The sequence below is a fragment of the Magallana gigas genome, chromosome 3 (assembly GCF_963853765.1).
Source record: "Magallana gigas chromosome 3, xbMagGiga1.1, whole genome shotgun sequence".
NCBI lineage: Eukaryota > Metazoa > Mollusca > Bivalvia > Ostreida > Ostreidae > Magallana > Magallana gigas.
In genome coordinates, this window is record NC_088855.1 from 31624473 (window position 1) to 31643503 (window position 19031).

Here is a 19031-nt window from a genome sequence, read left to right on the forward strand (position 1 = left end):
AAAAGAGACTTTTCATTTTATAAATGAAAAATAGTTACATGTATCATTTATATCATTTTAAATCATTAAGTTGAAATCTTTTTACTATTGGTGTTTAAGTCCAAAACTTTACCGAGATAGCGGGGACAAGTTATACGTGTAAACCAAACAATACCCCCCACCCCCAGATATGTATAATATTGATCCAAATTCTGGAAATACAATGAAAAATTCATAATTTATACACTTGTTTGAAGAAAAAAAAATAACCCACACAATTAAAACATGTATTTCTCGTCAAAGTTTTTATTTTCTAGAACTATTTTTTTATGACAAAACATTTTCCAACAGCAAGTGTAATCTATTGGTCAGTGGTTACAGAATGTAAATATCACAGATGTTCGAAGTCACAAAAAAAGGGCACAAATATCAACAAAACAACAATAAAAAGGAGGAGCGAAATACCAACCCAAAAAATTTGACACTTACAATTTTTTCATTAGAAAATGTCCTGCAGCAAGAAAATTGATCTCAAGTCAACATTAAAAAAATGTAAAGTTGTCATGAGCACTAATCCGATTAGTATCAATTTGATATTAGTTGTGCAAGTCTGCAAAAAACATCTTTATTGAGGGTGCAAGATGAAATAACTGGCATGGCTAAAAATACACTAAAACGTATTCTTTAAAGGGACTTGGATATGATTTGAGGTCAAAAATTTTATTTTTAGTTTTTATGTGTAAAATGGTTTACTGGTGCATTTTAAATGATCGACCAAAATTTTGAACGTTAAAGTCAAGTTACGAGCGAGATACAGGGGTAAGAATTGGTTGTTATGTAAACAAAGCTCGAGTCTAATAGTCGTTTACAAAAAATGTAATGTAGAGAATTACCATTTCTTAGACAAAATTACGTGTAAAAACAATTTATACAAATTCAGTATCTTCATAAATACTATTATCAACAAAAGAAAGATATATATGATTGAAACTTGCACCAATACAACACATATGTAAAAATGAAAATATTCGAGCTTTGTTTACAAAACAAAGAATTATGAACTCTGTAACTTGCTTATAACTTGATATTTGACTTTCAAATTTTGACATAGCATTATGAATTTCTATATTTATCAGTATAAACATTGAAAATGGAAAAATAAAATTTGAAAATTTTAAGTCAGATCGTGTCCAAGTCCTTTAAGAAGTGCAATTCAAAGAATTTTAAATTACCAATATATCCCAAACGAACTAATTCAAAAACCGGAAAATGAAAAATCTACTTTGCAATTTAAAATTAGAATATTACTCCAAAACTACTTTGAACAATGTAGTTGCAAGCATATTCAACCTTCTGCAATGTCTAAATTTGTGTTTTAATTTACATGTACTTTGTGCTAAATGCACTTAAAAATAAAATAATTACAATATAATTTCTACAGCAGTATTATTCTGTCTATCAAAGTATGTGTATGACTGGTCAACGTTTTTGGCAAACCAATTAGCGGTAGATAATGCTACATGTATGAATTGTACTACGACTAAACATTGAGCTAAATACATGTACATGTTCCTTATAAAGATTTTTGAGCTTTTGCCCTTCAGAAGGCTTATGTATACCATATTTGCTCTAGCATATTCTCTTAAAAAATGGTTTGTTTTTTTTCAAAATGAAGTTTTTATAAATATTTAACAAACATCGTTTTGTGTCAATTTCAGAAAAAAAAACTTTTTAACATTGTATATGGTTTTCATGGTAAATCAAAGTAAAAAGAAATCCAAATTAATCTTATTCATTCAATCCAATTAATGTGAAACCTCTTGAAAATCCTGCATTTACTATACACCATTTTAACATAATGTACGTGTATTAATCTTGAAGTTTTTCAAACAAATAAAACTTAATCTCATTAATGTTGCAAGAGAAAAATAAATAATCAGATTTACCTTTAAGAAATTATAGACAAATAAATATAGTTACATGTAATTAATAAAATAATAACACAGAGTGTAAATGAAAAAAAATAAACAATATAAAGCTGCGCAAATCAGAGCATAAAAATCATGAATAAGGTGATAGATGCCATAAATTCTCATACAATAAATGAAAAATACAACCTCTGAACAATGTGTAAATATAAATAATATTGCAAAAAAATTAAGGTGAACACAATGTCCTACTTTTTTTCGAACATTCCTTTTTTGTGAGTTGTCATTGAACATAATCAAATATCCAGCATATTTAATCTGTTTTTGACACAGCACTGAACAATTTTTTTTAGGCGATCAACAATCTTTGCTATGTGTTGAACACAGGTAAATTATACAGGTTGTATCCACCGACGCCGTTTATAGCTAGAATTATATACACCACGTGATACACTGAAAGAAAAAGCAAAGGAAGTTAAAGGCAAGATATACATTCAAAACGATATACCAGTATTTACACCAAATGCTGTGTTTCATAAAGACATTGACAAAACCAAATCAATATCTACTTGTTAAATATTTTTATACATAGTATTACCCATTCATTTTTTAAAATATTTTCATATACATTATTTAGCCCATTAAATGGCAATGGCTTTTTTTTCATTATACCTATAATATATAATGGTTACATCGTTCATAAATGGATATACTCGACAGCAACTATTTCCCTTGGCTTCTCCTCGTGAAATAGTTGCTGTCTCTGGGAACAATGAACGTGCTATCGTCCTCATAGCCAGTAAATAGGTATATAATGTCTTCCTGTCCAACACTTACCTCCTGGAATAAGACACAACACGCCCCCAATAAAGAACACTAAACAGTGGAGACCTGCAACAGAAGAACATGGAATCTACAAGATACAAACTAGAGCATTGCATTCTCTAAACAAAACAAGCACTCTAAACGCGTGGTTTACATCTGTACAAGAAATGATAGGTGTGAACTAGAAAGATGTTAAGAAGATGAAAAATGTTTTCCAATGCATCTCTAACATGAAATATAAAGCAAAGTAACGTTTTCTTAGAAAGTATGAAGTCAACGCAAAATACCGAATATTGGAACCCAAATCCGCAGTACATGTACATCATTAAAGGAGCATGGTCAAGATTTTGATCAAAATTTATTTTTCCACTTCCATTGTTTATAATGCTTTAGTAAGGTTTTTCTAATAGTCAACCAAAATTTGAGCTTCAGTCGTCGAGTTATAAGTGAGATACAAAGCTCACAAAGTATGTAAACAAAGTTCAGGTCATGTTTTTGTTAACATTTGGAATTTTCCAAATTTATACCTAAAATGAATGTGACAATTGCTAGGAACTGTTTACTCCTATTCAAAACTAATCAGCAAATAGAAAAACCAGGTAAAAAAAAAACCTTTAACGTATAATGAACCAATATATTATACAAAAACATGGTATAAACCTTATTTACAAAACATAAAAATCGTGAGCCCTGAATCTTGGTCATAACCCTACAACTGACACTCAAATTCGTGACCATGCAAAACTTTTAAAGTTTAGAATTCATAATTTCTTTTCGTTTGACAGCTTAATACATGCGAGTATGGATACATACATCTATTTCCAATTGACGAACAATAGAGCCGAGTACTAAATCAATATTACAGTATTTGAAAGTTAAAACGCAGGATATACATTATTGGGGTTGTGAAACAACGATTATACCTCGATCTGGTGACGCCACGATACCAATCCCAACCAAGAACAAGGCTGTAGAGCAAAAAATGTAATCTTTGAAGAAATTGCTTTCAACAAGAGTTAAATTGCAATCAAATTAAAATGCAGATGTACAATGCACAAAGAACATTAAAGATTAGATAGCTTACCGGCTCCCACAACAGTCAATAGAATAGCTCCACAAACTGTTTTGTAGTTCTCTTTAATTTTGGGATGTCTCCACCACCTATAAATAAGTTAAGCGAATTGGAAATATTTTTTTTTGGTCAACAAACAAATACATTTCCAGATTAGAATGAAATATATTGTAATCTGTTAACTTTGATGTTATTGCTTTTTTTGTGTGTTTGTTTTTTTAAGGGGGTGTTGTTGGAAAAGTGTATATTTCGTACACTGACTTTATACATCATCAATATTTTGTCATGCTTACTTTATTGTTTATCAGTAAGTATTTACACCGATATTTTTTTGTTGGGAATACAACGCAAGTTTTTAGAAACTCTTTCATGCGTTTCTACTTTACATGTATTTTAGAAATTTTACAAATATTTTGTTTAAATCAAATAAATTTATGAATAATTCAAATGTACAAGACATGTTAACCAAAACACTTGTTTTAATGTATAAAAGAAGGAAACATGCTGATATTTTATAATTTTGCTGTATGTTTTACTTTTAAGGCAAAAGGGCATAACCTATCCTATTTTTAGATTCTCATGTCTTTTAAGGCAGGGTGCCAATATTTTATGTATTGTAACTATATGAAATTTTACTTGTAATTTTGGCATGTGACACTTAAATAAACAATTACTTACTTCTTACTTACTTTATGATTATCGTTAATGAACCTGAATTTTATTTTAAATCATCATGTTTTGTTCAACAAATTGCTGGATACAGACAGGAGTGTTAATTTTCTTGATTCCTCACTGCATGTTTGTTAAACAATAACTTATACATCATTATTAAATTACTATCATTGCCTTCATCTATAGGTATGTCTGATTGATACATCTAATGAATCGAAAAGTCAACCCTCATCTAGATCGAGTTTCTGAATTACACATGTATCTAACTGTATAATTTACACTTCTAGAGTGACCATAAAATTCTACAGGTACTTGGACACACCTGTCGAAGTACTTGATCACACCTGTCAAGCCATATCTAATGGTATATGACCCTAATTCAAACTTTGTCACACAACGACCTGCTTGGGTTTGATTTGTGTTTACACAGATGGCAGTACCGTGGCTCCTTTGACGATTTGGAGGATACTACAGTCTCCCCTGACCAACTCGTGTGATCAGAGACTCCGGATGCCCTCGCCAGTGGATTGCTGGAAAAAGAAATGTGTTAGTAGAAATAAAACAACCCTCAACCAAGCATGCAATTGTAGCATAACAAATTCAAACTAGCTGATATGATGTTTGCAAAAAGAAAATACAGGTTCTAGTATATGGTATTGCTTGGAATCGAACAATTGTTTCTTTCACTATACATTCATAGGAATCACAATTTCTAGCATCTTAATTGATATTGGAGATTACATATCCATGTGATGTTTACAACATACTAAGTTCATTCTTTACTTCCTCTTCAGTTAGTCATCTAACAGTTCATTTTATTAGTAATTTATTTATAATACTGATGTCAGAGTGCAAATATACTGAAACTACAAGGGAAATAACTCCAGTAATATACTGCTATACTATAATTATTGAATCAAGATACAATTTGCATATATTATAGAAAAAGCATAGATATGATTACAATTATCAATCATGATTTGGGCACATGATATAATCAGAGTTTGCATTGATTTTAATTACTACATTTCAAGTTTTATGACAGTATGTAATATAATATACATGGTCATTGCTAAGCTCTAAGGCTTATGCATTGTGGGTCTTCATTAATATTAGCTAGACCTTGCTTAACTTGGCATCTGGCAGTGCAACAAAAAGGCCCAGTTGCTAACTGTTAACAGCCAAAAACCAGTCAAAGCAAAGCTTTATAGCATTGAAAAATGAAAATATAAACTTCATTTACTATCAAGAAGCCACAGATATACACAAAGTTGCAGACACGTAGCATCAGGGGGGGGGCCTGGCCCCCCCCCACTTTTTCTCGCAGCAAGAAATTTTTTTCAATTTTTATATAAAAAAATGAATTATAATGGAGTTGCCCCCCCCCCCCCCACCACATTTTTTGAAGTAAGTAAAAAATTGATATGAAAATAAGGAAATGAGTAGTCAAATTGAATATTACCCCCCCCCCCCCCCCCCCCCCCCCCCCGGATTATGATTTTTAAGATTTTTGGAAACTTTAAATTTCCCTTTTTTTTTCTTCTGCTTGTCAATATTTTTTGAATGGGTCTGGCCCCCCCCCCCACTTTCAAAAACGATGCTACGTGCCTGAGTTGTATCAAGAGTTCTCAGTCAAACAATTTTAAACTGCATATGCATTATCAACAATAGTTCTCAACCAAACTATAAAAATCACTCAATCAACTACTCCATCATACAAATCACTGCAAACATTTGCAGTTAATGAGCTTGTTGTAAAAAAAAGCTTATGAATTTAAGCAAGCTGGAGTGTAATATATTCACCAATGTCTTTAAACTCTCGTATAAGACAGTTTAAAGAATCAATCTAAAAATAATGAAAATATTACAGATTTTTTTCTAGCCTGCGTGATAATTTAAGTATAACCAAGACCAATTTTGCAAGATCAATTATCAAAAGTGCTAATGATGAATCCAATACCATACACAGTCAATGTAGAACTGTAAAACTGAGGCCATCGGATTTATACTCTCACAGAAAAACTGATATTCCTAGAGTAAAAGATGAATGCATCTCTTTTAAAACAGCAATGACATGCTTTTAAGTGTCAATAATGGTAGAAGAAATACTTATTTTTCTCTTCAGTATCGGTAATGGTTATGTAATGGCAGTTTTTAAAAATATTTAATCAATTAAACCAATTCATTGGGATATTTGAACATACAGGCTTTTTAAAATTTCTCAGCATAAACTTGTCTGAGTTTTTAATAGATGAAACCCTTGGAAAATGCTACTCACATCTTGTTGCTTGATTGAAAATTTGAATCCATGCTTTAACAATTAGAGCTCCAAGAAATAAAAAACACCTTCACCCAATAAATTCCAAACCAACTTTCCTCCATGCTCTTAATATCAACAGTCAAAAATTACTTTTTTTCTCCAGAATAGTTTCAGTTCTTTTAACACAATTAGTCTACACATGCTGGTACAAGTAAGTACAAGGTTCTCTATTCTGTAACTATAGGACTGCTATGATTTTCCTCGCTTACATATACAAATAACGCTCTCCTCTGCCATCATCTTGCAACCTGCAGATCCATTACTGGCTTCATTATTGGGCGATAATAATAACAAAGCCTTATTATATGTTCAATCATAGAGTAGCCCTACTCTTCTTGCTGTCATAACCTGCAGGCATTTACCCATGGTATTACGTTTTTTACAGAGTAAATTGCTTCCACGGTGGAATTTACATTTTCTGTTCATTAGCACATACAAAAAATTATTAGTTTGTATCCAATTTTGTCCTTCTCATTGTTTCAAGCAATTTAACATCTGCTAGTAATTACAGCTGCTTTTGCTTGAGTTTATTTCCCTGAGCTAAATTTATTGTTTGTTTTAATGAGAAATAAAACCTGCAGTAAATTTTTTTGAAAATTCATGACATAAACTCCTTTACATATCATTAAGTAGACAAAAATGACTAGTATATTATTAGAATAAAACCACTTTCAGCAACCTTCATAACATACATGTACCTTTGTCTTCAATAATTAACAAACATTTTAAGTCGTTAACCTGCAATTTTAACACCACAAATGCCAATTAAGAATAAAAATAAAATAAACTGAGCAAGTTTTGGAACCTTACCCTGGTTTTTGGCTGCTCCCCATCAACTGCTGTTCACTGTAGCCTTGACCGTCATACTACAAAAAATTTCTTATTCACAGTTAACCTATTACATATATTCTCCTTAACAGCATGTGCATGGGAAGGCAGTGACATGTTGTTATACGTTTGATAATATGTATGTACAATTACTCACTTCCTTCCTTGCATTCTTTTCTTATCATAAAATTTGAAGAAATCTCTCTCTCTCTCTCTCTCTCTCTCTCTCTCTCTCTCTCTCTCTCTCTCTCTCACACACACACACACACACATATGATATAGGGTGGTCAGCACTTGTCAGTTACATGAGTACAGCTCACAGTAAATAGCAGTACTACAATATATTCCAATAAGCACTGAGATAATCAATGCTTTTAATTATGTGTTTGACTATAAATAAATGAAAATCTCTCTCTTTCTCTCTCAATCTCTCTCTCTGTTATGATCATGATGACATGTTGGTCAGCACATGTCTGTTCCACATTAGTACCGCTGTACTACAAACACCGACCAATAAACAAATAATCAATGCTGTTTATTGTGTGCTTGGCTATAAATGAAAGCAGTCTGGGGGAGAAATTCAATAGAATAATAACACAGAAATGGTCCAAGAACAAACACAGTGCAACATGGACAAAAGTACTTATACATCAGTGTAATAGTACAACATATTGGTCAATGATGCAGCTTTATATGTATATTGTGGTCAGAATGGCTACTAAGCATCAGTTTTCATTAATTTCTAATTATTCAAAAACCTGTACTGATAAATGACATTAGTTTCAATATACTGCAGATGTACTACATTTGGCTGTGTATATTCTATTTAATGCTTTTGGCGGAATGCGGCTTCCACTAAATCAAGTACATTGCCAAATGCCATGCATATAGTCACATTCAGGAAAACCCTAATTCAAATCTATGCCAACTTGTTCAAAAACTAATTGCCACCAAATATCGTACACGCCAAATATAATAAGTTTACAATATACTCACATTAAAAAGGCATGTGTTATTCATAATGCTATAATTTTGTTTTTCAAAGACAAAATTAAGATACTACAAAACATTTATATCTTTATTAGTATAGAGTACCGAAGTGTAGCAGTATATATATTGAGAATAATAAATATGATATCACGTGTAAATTTTTATAGAAAATGTAAATTCTGCAAACAGAGAAACTATTTTGGTGTCATACGTAAATTTATACTGGACAAATCTATAAACATTGCAAATAGAGAAAACTATTGACAATTGAAAGCAAAGACTTTCATACAGCCATTCATTATTACCTGGCATCTGGAGGACAGGAACAATCAATCAATTAATTGCCTTATCAATATTTCCAGACAGTAAATATTTATCATTAAAAAAATGGTATTTTTTTGCTCTTGATTAACACACAGAGGAAATTTATCATGATGAAATAAACAAAAACCAAGTTAATTTGATTTTTTCAAACTTTTTGCACAAGTTCACAAATTCTACTATATAAATTACACTTTAAATTCCTTATTTTTTTGCAAGTACTTCCTTTTTTAAAATATGATATGCTTGCATATACCGGTAATTGTTACATGACTTTTAACATACATAATCTGCAATTTCCTGTAACTTACAGAAAATATATACTTTCAACGACATACCAGGTCCTATAACTTTGAATGGGTGGCCTAGTTAATGATTAATGAGATAAATTTTCCATTGATATACAATAATTATTAACGGTATACATATACCAGGTACCACAAACTTCACTTCACCTAATAAACAACGTATGAGTAGCTTATTAAATATGTTTTTTGAGTATTTTTTAAAGCATAAAATTTAAAAGCATGGAAGAAATCAGAATGACATCAAGTTTATCTAATATGCATAATTTATGACCTTGATCAATTTTTTTGTAACATAAGAATATGTTACTATACAGATTAACTGATAAATGGGTTATTTTGTTTTCTTTTTAAGCCTGATCGATGATGGTATATTATAAGATACTGATACATGTTGAGGACATCTAGCTTTTATATGTATTTTAAAGAAGATGATTTACAAGAAATTCATCTGGACTTGCTTAAAGCATTAAAAAGGTAAACAAGATGGAATTCTAACCGGGGCATTCAAGGAGGGTCAGGACTACCCCTATGGCTCATGACCTACATACTATTTAATTCCCCTTGACACAAGGAACAAGAATATATATGGTTTAGGGGTTGAGATCTCAAAACTTATTATTTGAATATATAATAATTAGGGGTGATATCTCAACCGTTTTGAAGATATTTGGTTATTTTCTGTTTCATGGGGATCAGGACCACCCCCGGGGCTCATGACCTAGACACCATATTTGATGCTCCATGACACAAGGATAAAAATATAAGTGGTTATACATGGGGACAGGATCTCAACTGATTTCAATATATTTGGGCATTTCTAAATCCTGGGGGGTGAAGATGACCCCTGGGGCCAGATCTAATATACCCCATATCTTGCCTGTAACATCTTGCCTGTAACAGTCAATGTATGATTCTGAAGACCCTACGTTATTATCTCTCATCATTTTCAAGTTATGCACATTTAATTGAAATACATGAACTTTTCCTTTACTAATTTTAAAACAGTTTAATGCATAATAAATCATATCTTAAAATTCTATATATATATATAGATAGATCTGATGGTTAATTTGTTGACCATCAAGCCTCCTTAACTTAATGGCAATGGCAAAGTTTTGTAACTATACATCAATCTACAAGCTTAATAGCTTATGTTTACTAACAGTTATGTTCTGAGGCTATTTATATGGTATCATATTGCATTTTTCATTTCTGATTTATTTTCCCCTTTACATCATTTGGTGCTTTATATGCAAAATATATATGTTGAACAATAACTACGTGGTATCTAATAGTATCAATTAACAGAAATATAGAAAGAGCATATATTGCATGGCTTTGAAAACGCGTAAGACGTACAATAAACTAAAGGAATAGAACGTAATCAATGAATGGTAGACTGGGATGGGCTTGGATATTAGCCAGGGTAGATATTGTAGAACATTCATAATTAGCACCTTCGAATTACAATGTAGGTACCAGGGGATCAATGTAATCAGTCCCTAGACTTCATTTAATCCACACAATAATATGAAAAAACAAATATAAATTTCTTAAATCTAGTGAAAATATTGTTTTATGACGATTTTTACTGTATATTTTTGATTCCGACATTCTTTCAGCCATCAATAATCTGATAATTATATTTCCATGTGTACACATGAATTTTATTTGGAGAAAGATTCTATAAACTTGAAAACATTTTAAGACAATTTTTAGACACATAATTTAATAATAAATTAAAGAAAATGTATATGCCTTAAATTTCTAGTATCATGTGAATATTTGGATTTTGAAATACACGAATCAACCAACCATAGTTATTTTAGAATACATATGACACCCTTTCACTTTCAAGTCAATATCATGGTCGAAAAGTATTTACAATACCAAGCCAGTGACCACAAATTAGTACTAGCTTATGCATCGGTTTCTAACTGTTTATGTTGATCAAACATGTAAAAAGTATGAATACTGCACTGTACAACAATGCAACTTAATATCAACTTACCTGACATTCCGTCAAAGGTATTTCATCGGAGGTAGAGCTGATTTTCTCCCTATTTTTGGGACCTTTTACAGGTGTTTGTTTTGTAGCGCCATAAACCCGAATCTTTTCATCTTCGTCCGATTCAAATGCGTCTTCGATGTTGAATTTATCTTTGTTCATCTTTTTGTGAATTTTGTGAATAGATTATTGACATCTCCAACCATAACTGCCCCTTAGGTCAACAAAAATAGTCAGATAAGTTTACTTGTTCTACGAGTTATCAATACTATTCAAGATTAAAATTGGCAATGAAATTATCTGATATAAATAATTCGTAACATGGAAGCATATTTTATGTTTTATTTTGCATGATCACATGACCTATCAAAAATACTGAATGATATAAGCGATATAAAACCTCACTAAAGGGAAATAATCATTAAACATGCCTACTTTTGCCGTGTACACTAACTTGCCAAATGACAAAGTTCCAGGAGATTTCCTGCAACAGGCGTCTGCTTTTTTGGCAAACCAGCTAGGGAAACCAGAATCAGTATGCTGTCATTTTTTTCTTTGTGTGTTATCTCGCTTGAACATGAAACGCATGGACTTCAGTCCTCATGCAGTCACCTCATCATGCTCATAATCGAACTGATATAATCTGCAGTGAACTAGTTGGGATCAGTTTCCGAAATGGAACAATATACATAATAGTCTATTTGGGTTATAATTTAAGAAATTGAATACATACTTTTTTTTATTGGTTTGAACCAAAAAATTAAACATCTTCCTGACAAATTGCGTAGTGCATGAGCACTGGAGGGGGAGGGGTGGATTGAGTTGCTACCCCCCTTACCCCCCCCCCCCCCATACACACACACACACACACGTACACACACAATTAGAATTTTGAATGTTTTGGGGAAAGGGTCTCCTATATGCCTGAGTTCTGGGACCAATTAACTGATTAAATCAACACACTTTTTTTGGTTAAAATACTTGTTATTTTTAAAATACATATTCAAAATATGTATTTAGGATATTTAACCTTGTTTTACAGCTAAATGTACGAAAGCCGAATAGGGCCACATAAAAAAATATTTTTATCTCGTAATTACGAGAAAAGATCTCGTTATTACGAGTTAATTATCTCGTTATTACGAGAAAAGATCTCGTAATAACGAGTTAATTATCTCGTTATTACGAGTTAATTATCTCGTTATTACGAGATAATTTTCTCGTTATTACGAGATAATTTTCTCGTTTTTACGAGTTAATTTTCTCGTTATTACAAGAAAAGATCTCGTTATTACGAGAAAAGATCTATATAAAATGGTGCGTTTCTGAAAAGGATTCGAGTGGATCACACTTTCAATTTTGATCAAATATTTAAAAATAACAATGATCATTATTCATTAATTTCTACATATCAAAATGATTGGATTTGACATTTTATCTTATATTAATAAAAGGAAAGAACTTCATGTAATTTTTCTATTCAACTTTTATATATTATAATCCCACTCCGAAGTAAATACCAGGTAGTCCTATAGTCGTAAAAACACAATTTTATTAGTTACAGATAACTTTAATGACTATATAGTTTCAGTCATGGATATGGATATACAGGATTTACCCGAATTTGTGTTTTATATGTTCATACACAACCTACATGTATATTGAAGATAATTAATTTTGTATATTAACATTTTGGAGTCTGAAAACAAATTACACGTATCCTTCTTAATTTTTGACAAATAGTTCAATGAATTTATTAATCAATCTGCTAAGCTAATTTTTCTGAAATTTCTTTAAAACTGCTTGGTCCAATTTTATATCATATTATGCATTTTAAACGATGATCATGCAAAGTTAGTGTATATTAATAGACATTGCAGTAGTTCATATCCTTTACATAAAAAGAAAAGAATAATGAAATGCGCCATTTTAAATTAGATCTTTTCTCGTAATAACGAGATAATAAACTCGTAATAACGAGATCTTTTCTCGTAATAACGAGATAATTAACTCGTAATAACGAGATCTTTTCTCGTAATAACGAGATCTTTTCACGTAACTATGAGAACTTTTCTCGTAATTACGAGATCTTTTCTCGTAAGAACGAGATAATTAACTCGTAATTACGAGATCTTTTCTCGTAATTACGAGATAAAAATATTTTTTTAAGTGGCCCTATTCGTCTTTCGTATAAATGGGATACATGATTAAAAAAAACCCCAAGGCATTCTCAGCTAACTTGATAAACAGTTTATCAGTTTTATATAGTCACAAGCTCACTTGGAGGGAACATACTGGTAGATAGGCATTTGAATCACAGCAAGAACTACTAATTGCAATTCATCCAAAGTGGCAAACATGTTGAAAACATAACCCATAAATAAATGTTAAACAAGGCTACCCGGAGAGCTCCCCAGAAATACAGTGACATAATGGAATAGTACATACATGCACTGTTATTACCAATCTCGTATGTGATAACATACATATGACTAGATAGTCAATTTTTGCCTTGTACCAACATAAACTAATCATCCATGTGTGCAGATCTAAAGATGGGTGGAGGGGAAATCAAATTTATATTCACATAGTAAAGTTACCTTGAAACATACCTCCTAGCCCCACTCCCTAAAAAATAAAATTTATTTACATGTATCTTTTAAACTCCCTTCCCATGAGGACATTTTTGATTCCCAAGATTCCCAACTGATCGTTTATTGCTATTTGTCATGAAAATCTGTATGTTTCACAGCACTAGTATCTGGCCAGGTGTGTGCAGGCTGGGTCATGTTATCTTAGCACTACTATACTTTTTGTCAGGAATTATCTGGATACATGTAGCAGGTTACAGGTTTTTAGCTCACCTGAGCTGAAAGCTCAAGTGAGCTTTTCTGATCACTTTTTGTCCGGCGTCCGTCCGTCTGTCTGTCTGTGAACTTTTTACATTTTCAACTTCTTCTCTGGAACCACTGGGCCAATTTCAACCAAGCTTGCCACAAAGCATCATTGGGTGAAGGGGATTCAAGTTTGTTAAAATGAAGGGCCATGCTTTCTTTCAATGGGAGATAATTAGGATTTATTGAAAATTTGTTGATATTTTTCAAAAATCTTCTTCTCATAAACCATTCGGCCAGAAAAGCTGAAACTTGTGTGGAAGCATCTTCAGATAGTGTAGATTCAAGTTTGTTTAAATCAATGTCCCCGGGGGTAAGGTGGGGTCACAATGGGGGGTTGAAATTTTATATAGAATATATAGAGTAAATCTTTAAAAATCTTCTTCTTAGCAACCAATCAGCCAGGAAAGCTGAAACTTGTGTGGAAGCATCCTCATGTAGTGTAGATTCAAGTTTGTTAAAATTATGGTCCCCGGGGGTAGGTTGGGGCCACAATGGGGGTCATACTTTTACATAGGAATATATTGTGTATCTTTTAAAAATTTCTTCTCAAAAACCATTTGGTCAGAAAAGCTGAAACTTGTGTGGAAGCATCCTCAGATAGTGTAGATTCAAGTTTGTTGAAATCATGGTCCCCGGGGGTAAGATGGGGCCACATTGGGGGGGGGGGGGGGGGGGGCGGTTGAACTTTTACATTGGAATATATAGAGTAAATCTTTAAAAATCTTCTTCTTGGAAATAATCAGCCAGGAAAGCTGAAATTTGTGTGGAAGCATTCTCATGTAGTGTAGATTTATAGTTGTGAAAACAATGACCCCCAGAGGAATGGAGGAGCCACAATAGAGGGTCGTACTTTTTACATAGGAATATATAGTGTATATCTTTTAAAATTTTCTTCTCAAAAACCATATGGACAGAAAAGCTGAAACTTGTGTGAAAGCATCCTCATGTTTTGTAGATTCAAGTTTGTTAAAATAATGGTCCCCGGGGGTAAGGTGGGGCCCTAATGGGGGGGGGGGGGGGGGGGGGGTGTTCAAAGCTTACATTGTAATATATAGTGTATATCTTTTAAAATTTTCTTCTCAAAAACCATTTGGACAAAAAGGCTGAAACTTGAGTGGAAGCATCCTCATGTAGTGTAGATTCAAGTTTGTTAAAATCATGGTCCCCAGGGGTAAGGTAGGGCCACAATGGGGGGGGGGGTCAAAGCTTACATCTGATATACATGTATAGAGTAAACATTTAAAAATCTTCTTTTAAGAAATAATCAGCCAGGAAAGCTGAAACTTGTGTGGAAGCATCTTTATGTAGTCTAGATACTAGATATAAGTTTGTGAAAATCATGACCCTTGGGTAGGGTGGTCAGTTACAATGGGGGTTGAACTTTTACATGTGAATATATAGTGTAAATCTTTTAAAATCTTCTTTTCAGAAACCAATCAGCCAGGAAAGCTGAAACTTATGAGAAAGCATCCTCAGGTGGGATAGATTCAAGTTTGTTCAAATCATGGTCGGGGGGGGGGGGGGGGGATTTACATAAGATTATAGTTATAGAAAAAAAATTAAAATATCTTTTTCTAAAAACCACTTGCTAATTTTACTGAAAGCAACCTCAGATAATGTAGATTTAAATTCTTTCAAATCAAAATATTGAGGGGTAAGGTGGGGCCACATTGGGATTCCAATTTTACAAAGGAAAATTCACAAAAAATGAAATGTTATAATTATGGTTTTACTTATATGCAAGCATTTTGACATACTGCTGATTCTTTCAAATTGTTTAGACTTTGGCCCCTGGAATATTCTTTAGCCTCGCATGGGGTTCAGAGTTTTATGTAGGATTAGAAAAATGTTTAAACTGCAATGCTCAACAGGTGATATGACTATAAAATCATCCTTTTAGAAAAGGGACTTGATTATAAACATATCCAGGGAAAAAATAAACTTTTATTTATACAGGATCTACATATATTATACTACATTGTCCAGATAGTTTGAATTATGACTCTGTTAAGCTGATTTTATCATACATATTGTTGGTCAAGTGAGCGATGTGGCCCATGGGCCTCTTGTTTAAATATGCAAACAAAATTTCAATATCCAGATAAGTTTTGTGAAATAAGAATCATTTATTGCGATTTCAAATTACAACCACATCCTTAGAGGTAAACGGTTTTTTTTAGTATGTTACAGTGAGGGTCCATCCAGGCCAGATGATGACACATGGAGGGTCATCTGACCTTTGTGCAAGCGTAGAGTTGTACAACATTACAGATGGAGCCAAAAATAAGGAGCATGCAGCAGCCATAGCAAAATTTGTGGAAAGTAAATTATCCATACCCCAAAACAGGTACAGTGTAGATGTGATTTAAGTCTTTCAACATTACTCTCATAACATATCATATTGTCAAATGTATTGAAAACTTCTTTTAAAAGAACACTGTGCATGGTTATACACATTTTCTTATTTATTTTAAAAAGACTCAATTACTATAACCATCTAGTTTTGAATAAGGTACATGTACTTGAAACAAAGTTTGACAAGAGTAAAACACAGTCTACAACTAATAATTTTTTATTAAATATGTGTACAATTCTTCATTATATCTTTATAGATTTTATGTGACATTTACAAACTTGAGAAGAGAGGATGTTGCCCTTGATGGAAAAACATTTGCGTAGAAGAATGTGGAAGAAGTTTATTAAAACCTTTAACAGGCAATCACAAGTAAAAGACACTGCAGCTCAGCTGATTTAAAGTGCATCCATAGACCTTAGTTCTTAAAGTCAACACTAAAAATGAAACAATTTGAAGAACTTCAAAGGTTCATAAATGCTTTAATTAGCTAATATTTTAAGTGCCATGTTTCTGCGTAACATTTTTTTTACCTGCTAGTTATTGTCTTATTAATAAATTACGAATGTAGAGGATTGTTGTGTTATTATATTATCCTTAAGTTTAAAGTAATGAATCTATTGTTTTTGTTACTTTTCCTCCTAAGGTTTGCAGTCATGTACAAATCTTCAGTGAAATTCTTTAGTAGGAGGCCCAGGGGCTACATCACTTACCAGAGCAAAAAAACCATAGCCATAACCTCTAATAAAAAGACCAAACTTGCCTTAATTAACACAGAGAATAGAATAAAACATAATTAGCTATTTCTAAAGCCAAAGTTGAACAAGACAATCGAATCTATAGGAGAGCAAAACTAGTGTCCACAGATAAAGTTAAAAGTTGAAATGTTTCTTATGGAAAACATTCTGATAGGCGAAATCCTGATGGGAAATTTTCCCCCAAAAATGCATGACTTTTGTAGCTCTAACGGACTGGAAATATTTAACATACCTAATACAAAATTTCTTATCCCTACGAAAGTATATTGAGCTCATTTTCGTAGCTAATAAAATATTTTTTTTCGTGAAAAACGCGAAACTTTTGCGATATACATGTAACGCGTTACTTTTGTGAATAAACACGAAACTTACGCGATTTAACGCATTACTTTTGCGAACAACACGAAACTTTGATATAAATAATGAAGTTCTGGAGATTTGATATTCACAATCCAAATTAAGATATTTTCGGCCTGCATATTGCATAAGATATATAGAAGAGCACTTGAAAAATATCTTTGTGTTGTGTTTGAGATATCGTATTTCACAAATGAGTTTTCAAAAAACTATCTCAATGTATGTTAAAAAGTGCAAATTGAATCTGATTTAATCAATGAAAATTTCTTTTAAATCTGACAAAAAATAACATCAAAAACCCTAACGTGCCAAAATTATGTCAGCTTTTCTTTTTTTTCCTATATATTTCTTTGAAAACAATACTATTAATAGTCTTGTTTTCAAAGAAATATATAGAAAAAAAAAGAAAAGCTGACATACTTTTGGCACATTAATGAACGTATATAAGGGTGCTTTTCATTTAACTGGCATCGCCGGATTTGCCTTTCTTGCCGATTGCTGGAACGCGCGTTGCGGCGAGCGAATGTGGCAACGCAACATACCGATGCCGACTAGGAAACAATATGGCGTCCAGGTTATAAAACAGTATTTCTAAAACTACAATTTGCCCTACTACGTTGAAATATATTAAAACTGCAAATAGCCAAAATTTCTGGATCAAATTTGAAGAAATAAGTATCAGTTTTCAGCTGCAATCGTCATCGTTGGATCATTGTGTCGTTGCCAACCGTTCCATTAACGTCACCGTTTCCCGATAACGTCGCCGGTGGGGCAACGTTAATTGAAAGCGCCCTATGTGTGTTTTATTGTATATTGTAGAAAAACACCAAAATACAAAAAAAAAATAAATAATAAATAGAAAAATTGAAAAACAAAACAATAAGTAAGAATGAAAAACAAATCAATAACATGGCTCTCATTAAGGAGGCCTTCCCGTGACTAAAGCTGGAAACATTGACAAATTATGCGGTAATTGAATATTATTTAAGGAATGAATTCAATATTTATTCGTTTTATACGATATAAAATGGTTTGGGGCAGTTTACGCTTTATAAACAGCGAAGATATTTTGTGCGCAATAAATACACAATTTTTTTCAATAGGTGGCACTCTATCTCCCAGGTCGTCCATCGAATTTTTTTCAAACCGAGAGCTACAGAACTGCAGCTATGTACTCCTATCCACAGGGGCCAAGCCCGTTTTAACATTAATTTCAATGTAACCATAAATAAAGAAAGGGGTCGAACTCTGACCCAGATAAAAAACTACCAGCTCGCTTCAAAAGCCTAATTATAATAAATCAATTAATTTTTAAAACACTCGCAATATGCATGTATTTTTCATAAAAGTAATTTCTGAGATACACTCATGCCGAATTTCAAGTTGATGGGTCTTAAAATAGCGGAGATATACGT

At 32.3% G+C, this 19031-nt stretch overlaps 2 protein-coding genes across 4 annotated transcripts; one reads left to right on the forward strand and one right to left on the reverse strand.

Moving 5' to 3' along the window:
* Positions 1–261: 261 nt before the first annotated feature.
* On the reverse strand, positions 262–11489 carry LOC105319373 (transmembrane protein 134). Of its 3 annotated transcripts, none has more exons than XM_066079334.1 (7): positions 11255–11489; positions 7607–7662; positions 4878–5006; positions 3817–3893; positions 3656–3700; positions 2745–2798; positions 262–2360 (listed from the first exon to the last, which is right to left on the reverse strand). In XM_066079334.1, exons 1-7 carry the CDS (start codon positions 11411–11413, stop codon positions 2278–2280), a joined length of 603 nt encoding a protein of 200 aa, XP_065935406.1. In that variant the 5' UTR covers positions 11414–11489; the 3' UTR covers positions 262–2277. The 3 variants fall into 3 exon arrangements, with proteins under 3 accessions (XP_065935406.1, XP_011415192.1, XP_011415193.1); XM_011416890.4 differs by having other exon boundaries at positions 4917–5006; positions 11255–11486; XM_011416891.4 differs by lacking the exon at positions 4878–5006 and having other exon boundaries at positions 11255–11487.
* A 136-nt stretch (positions 11490–11625) lies between these two features.
* LOC105319375 (macrophage migration inhibitory factor homolog) lies at positions 11626–17071 on the forward strand. The gene is made up of 3 exons (XM_011416892.4): positions 11626–11786; positions 16329–16495; positions 16761–17071. The coding sequence occupies exons 1-3, from the start codon at positions 11679–11681 to the stop codon at positions 16825–16827; spliced, it is 342 nt and encodes a 113-aa protein (XP_011415194.2). The 5' UTR covers positions 11626–11678; the 3' UTR covers positions 16828–17071.
* The last annotated feature ends 1960 nt before the right edge of the window (positions 17072–19031 follow it).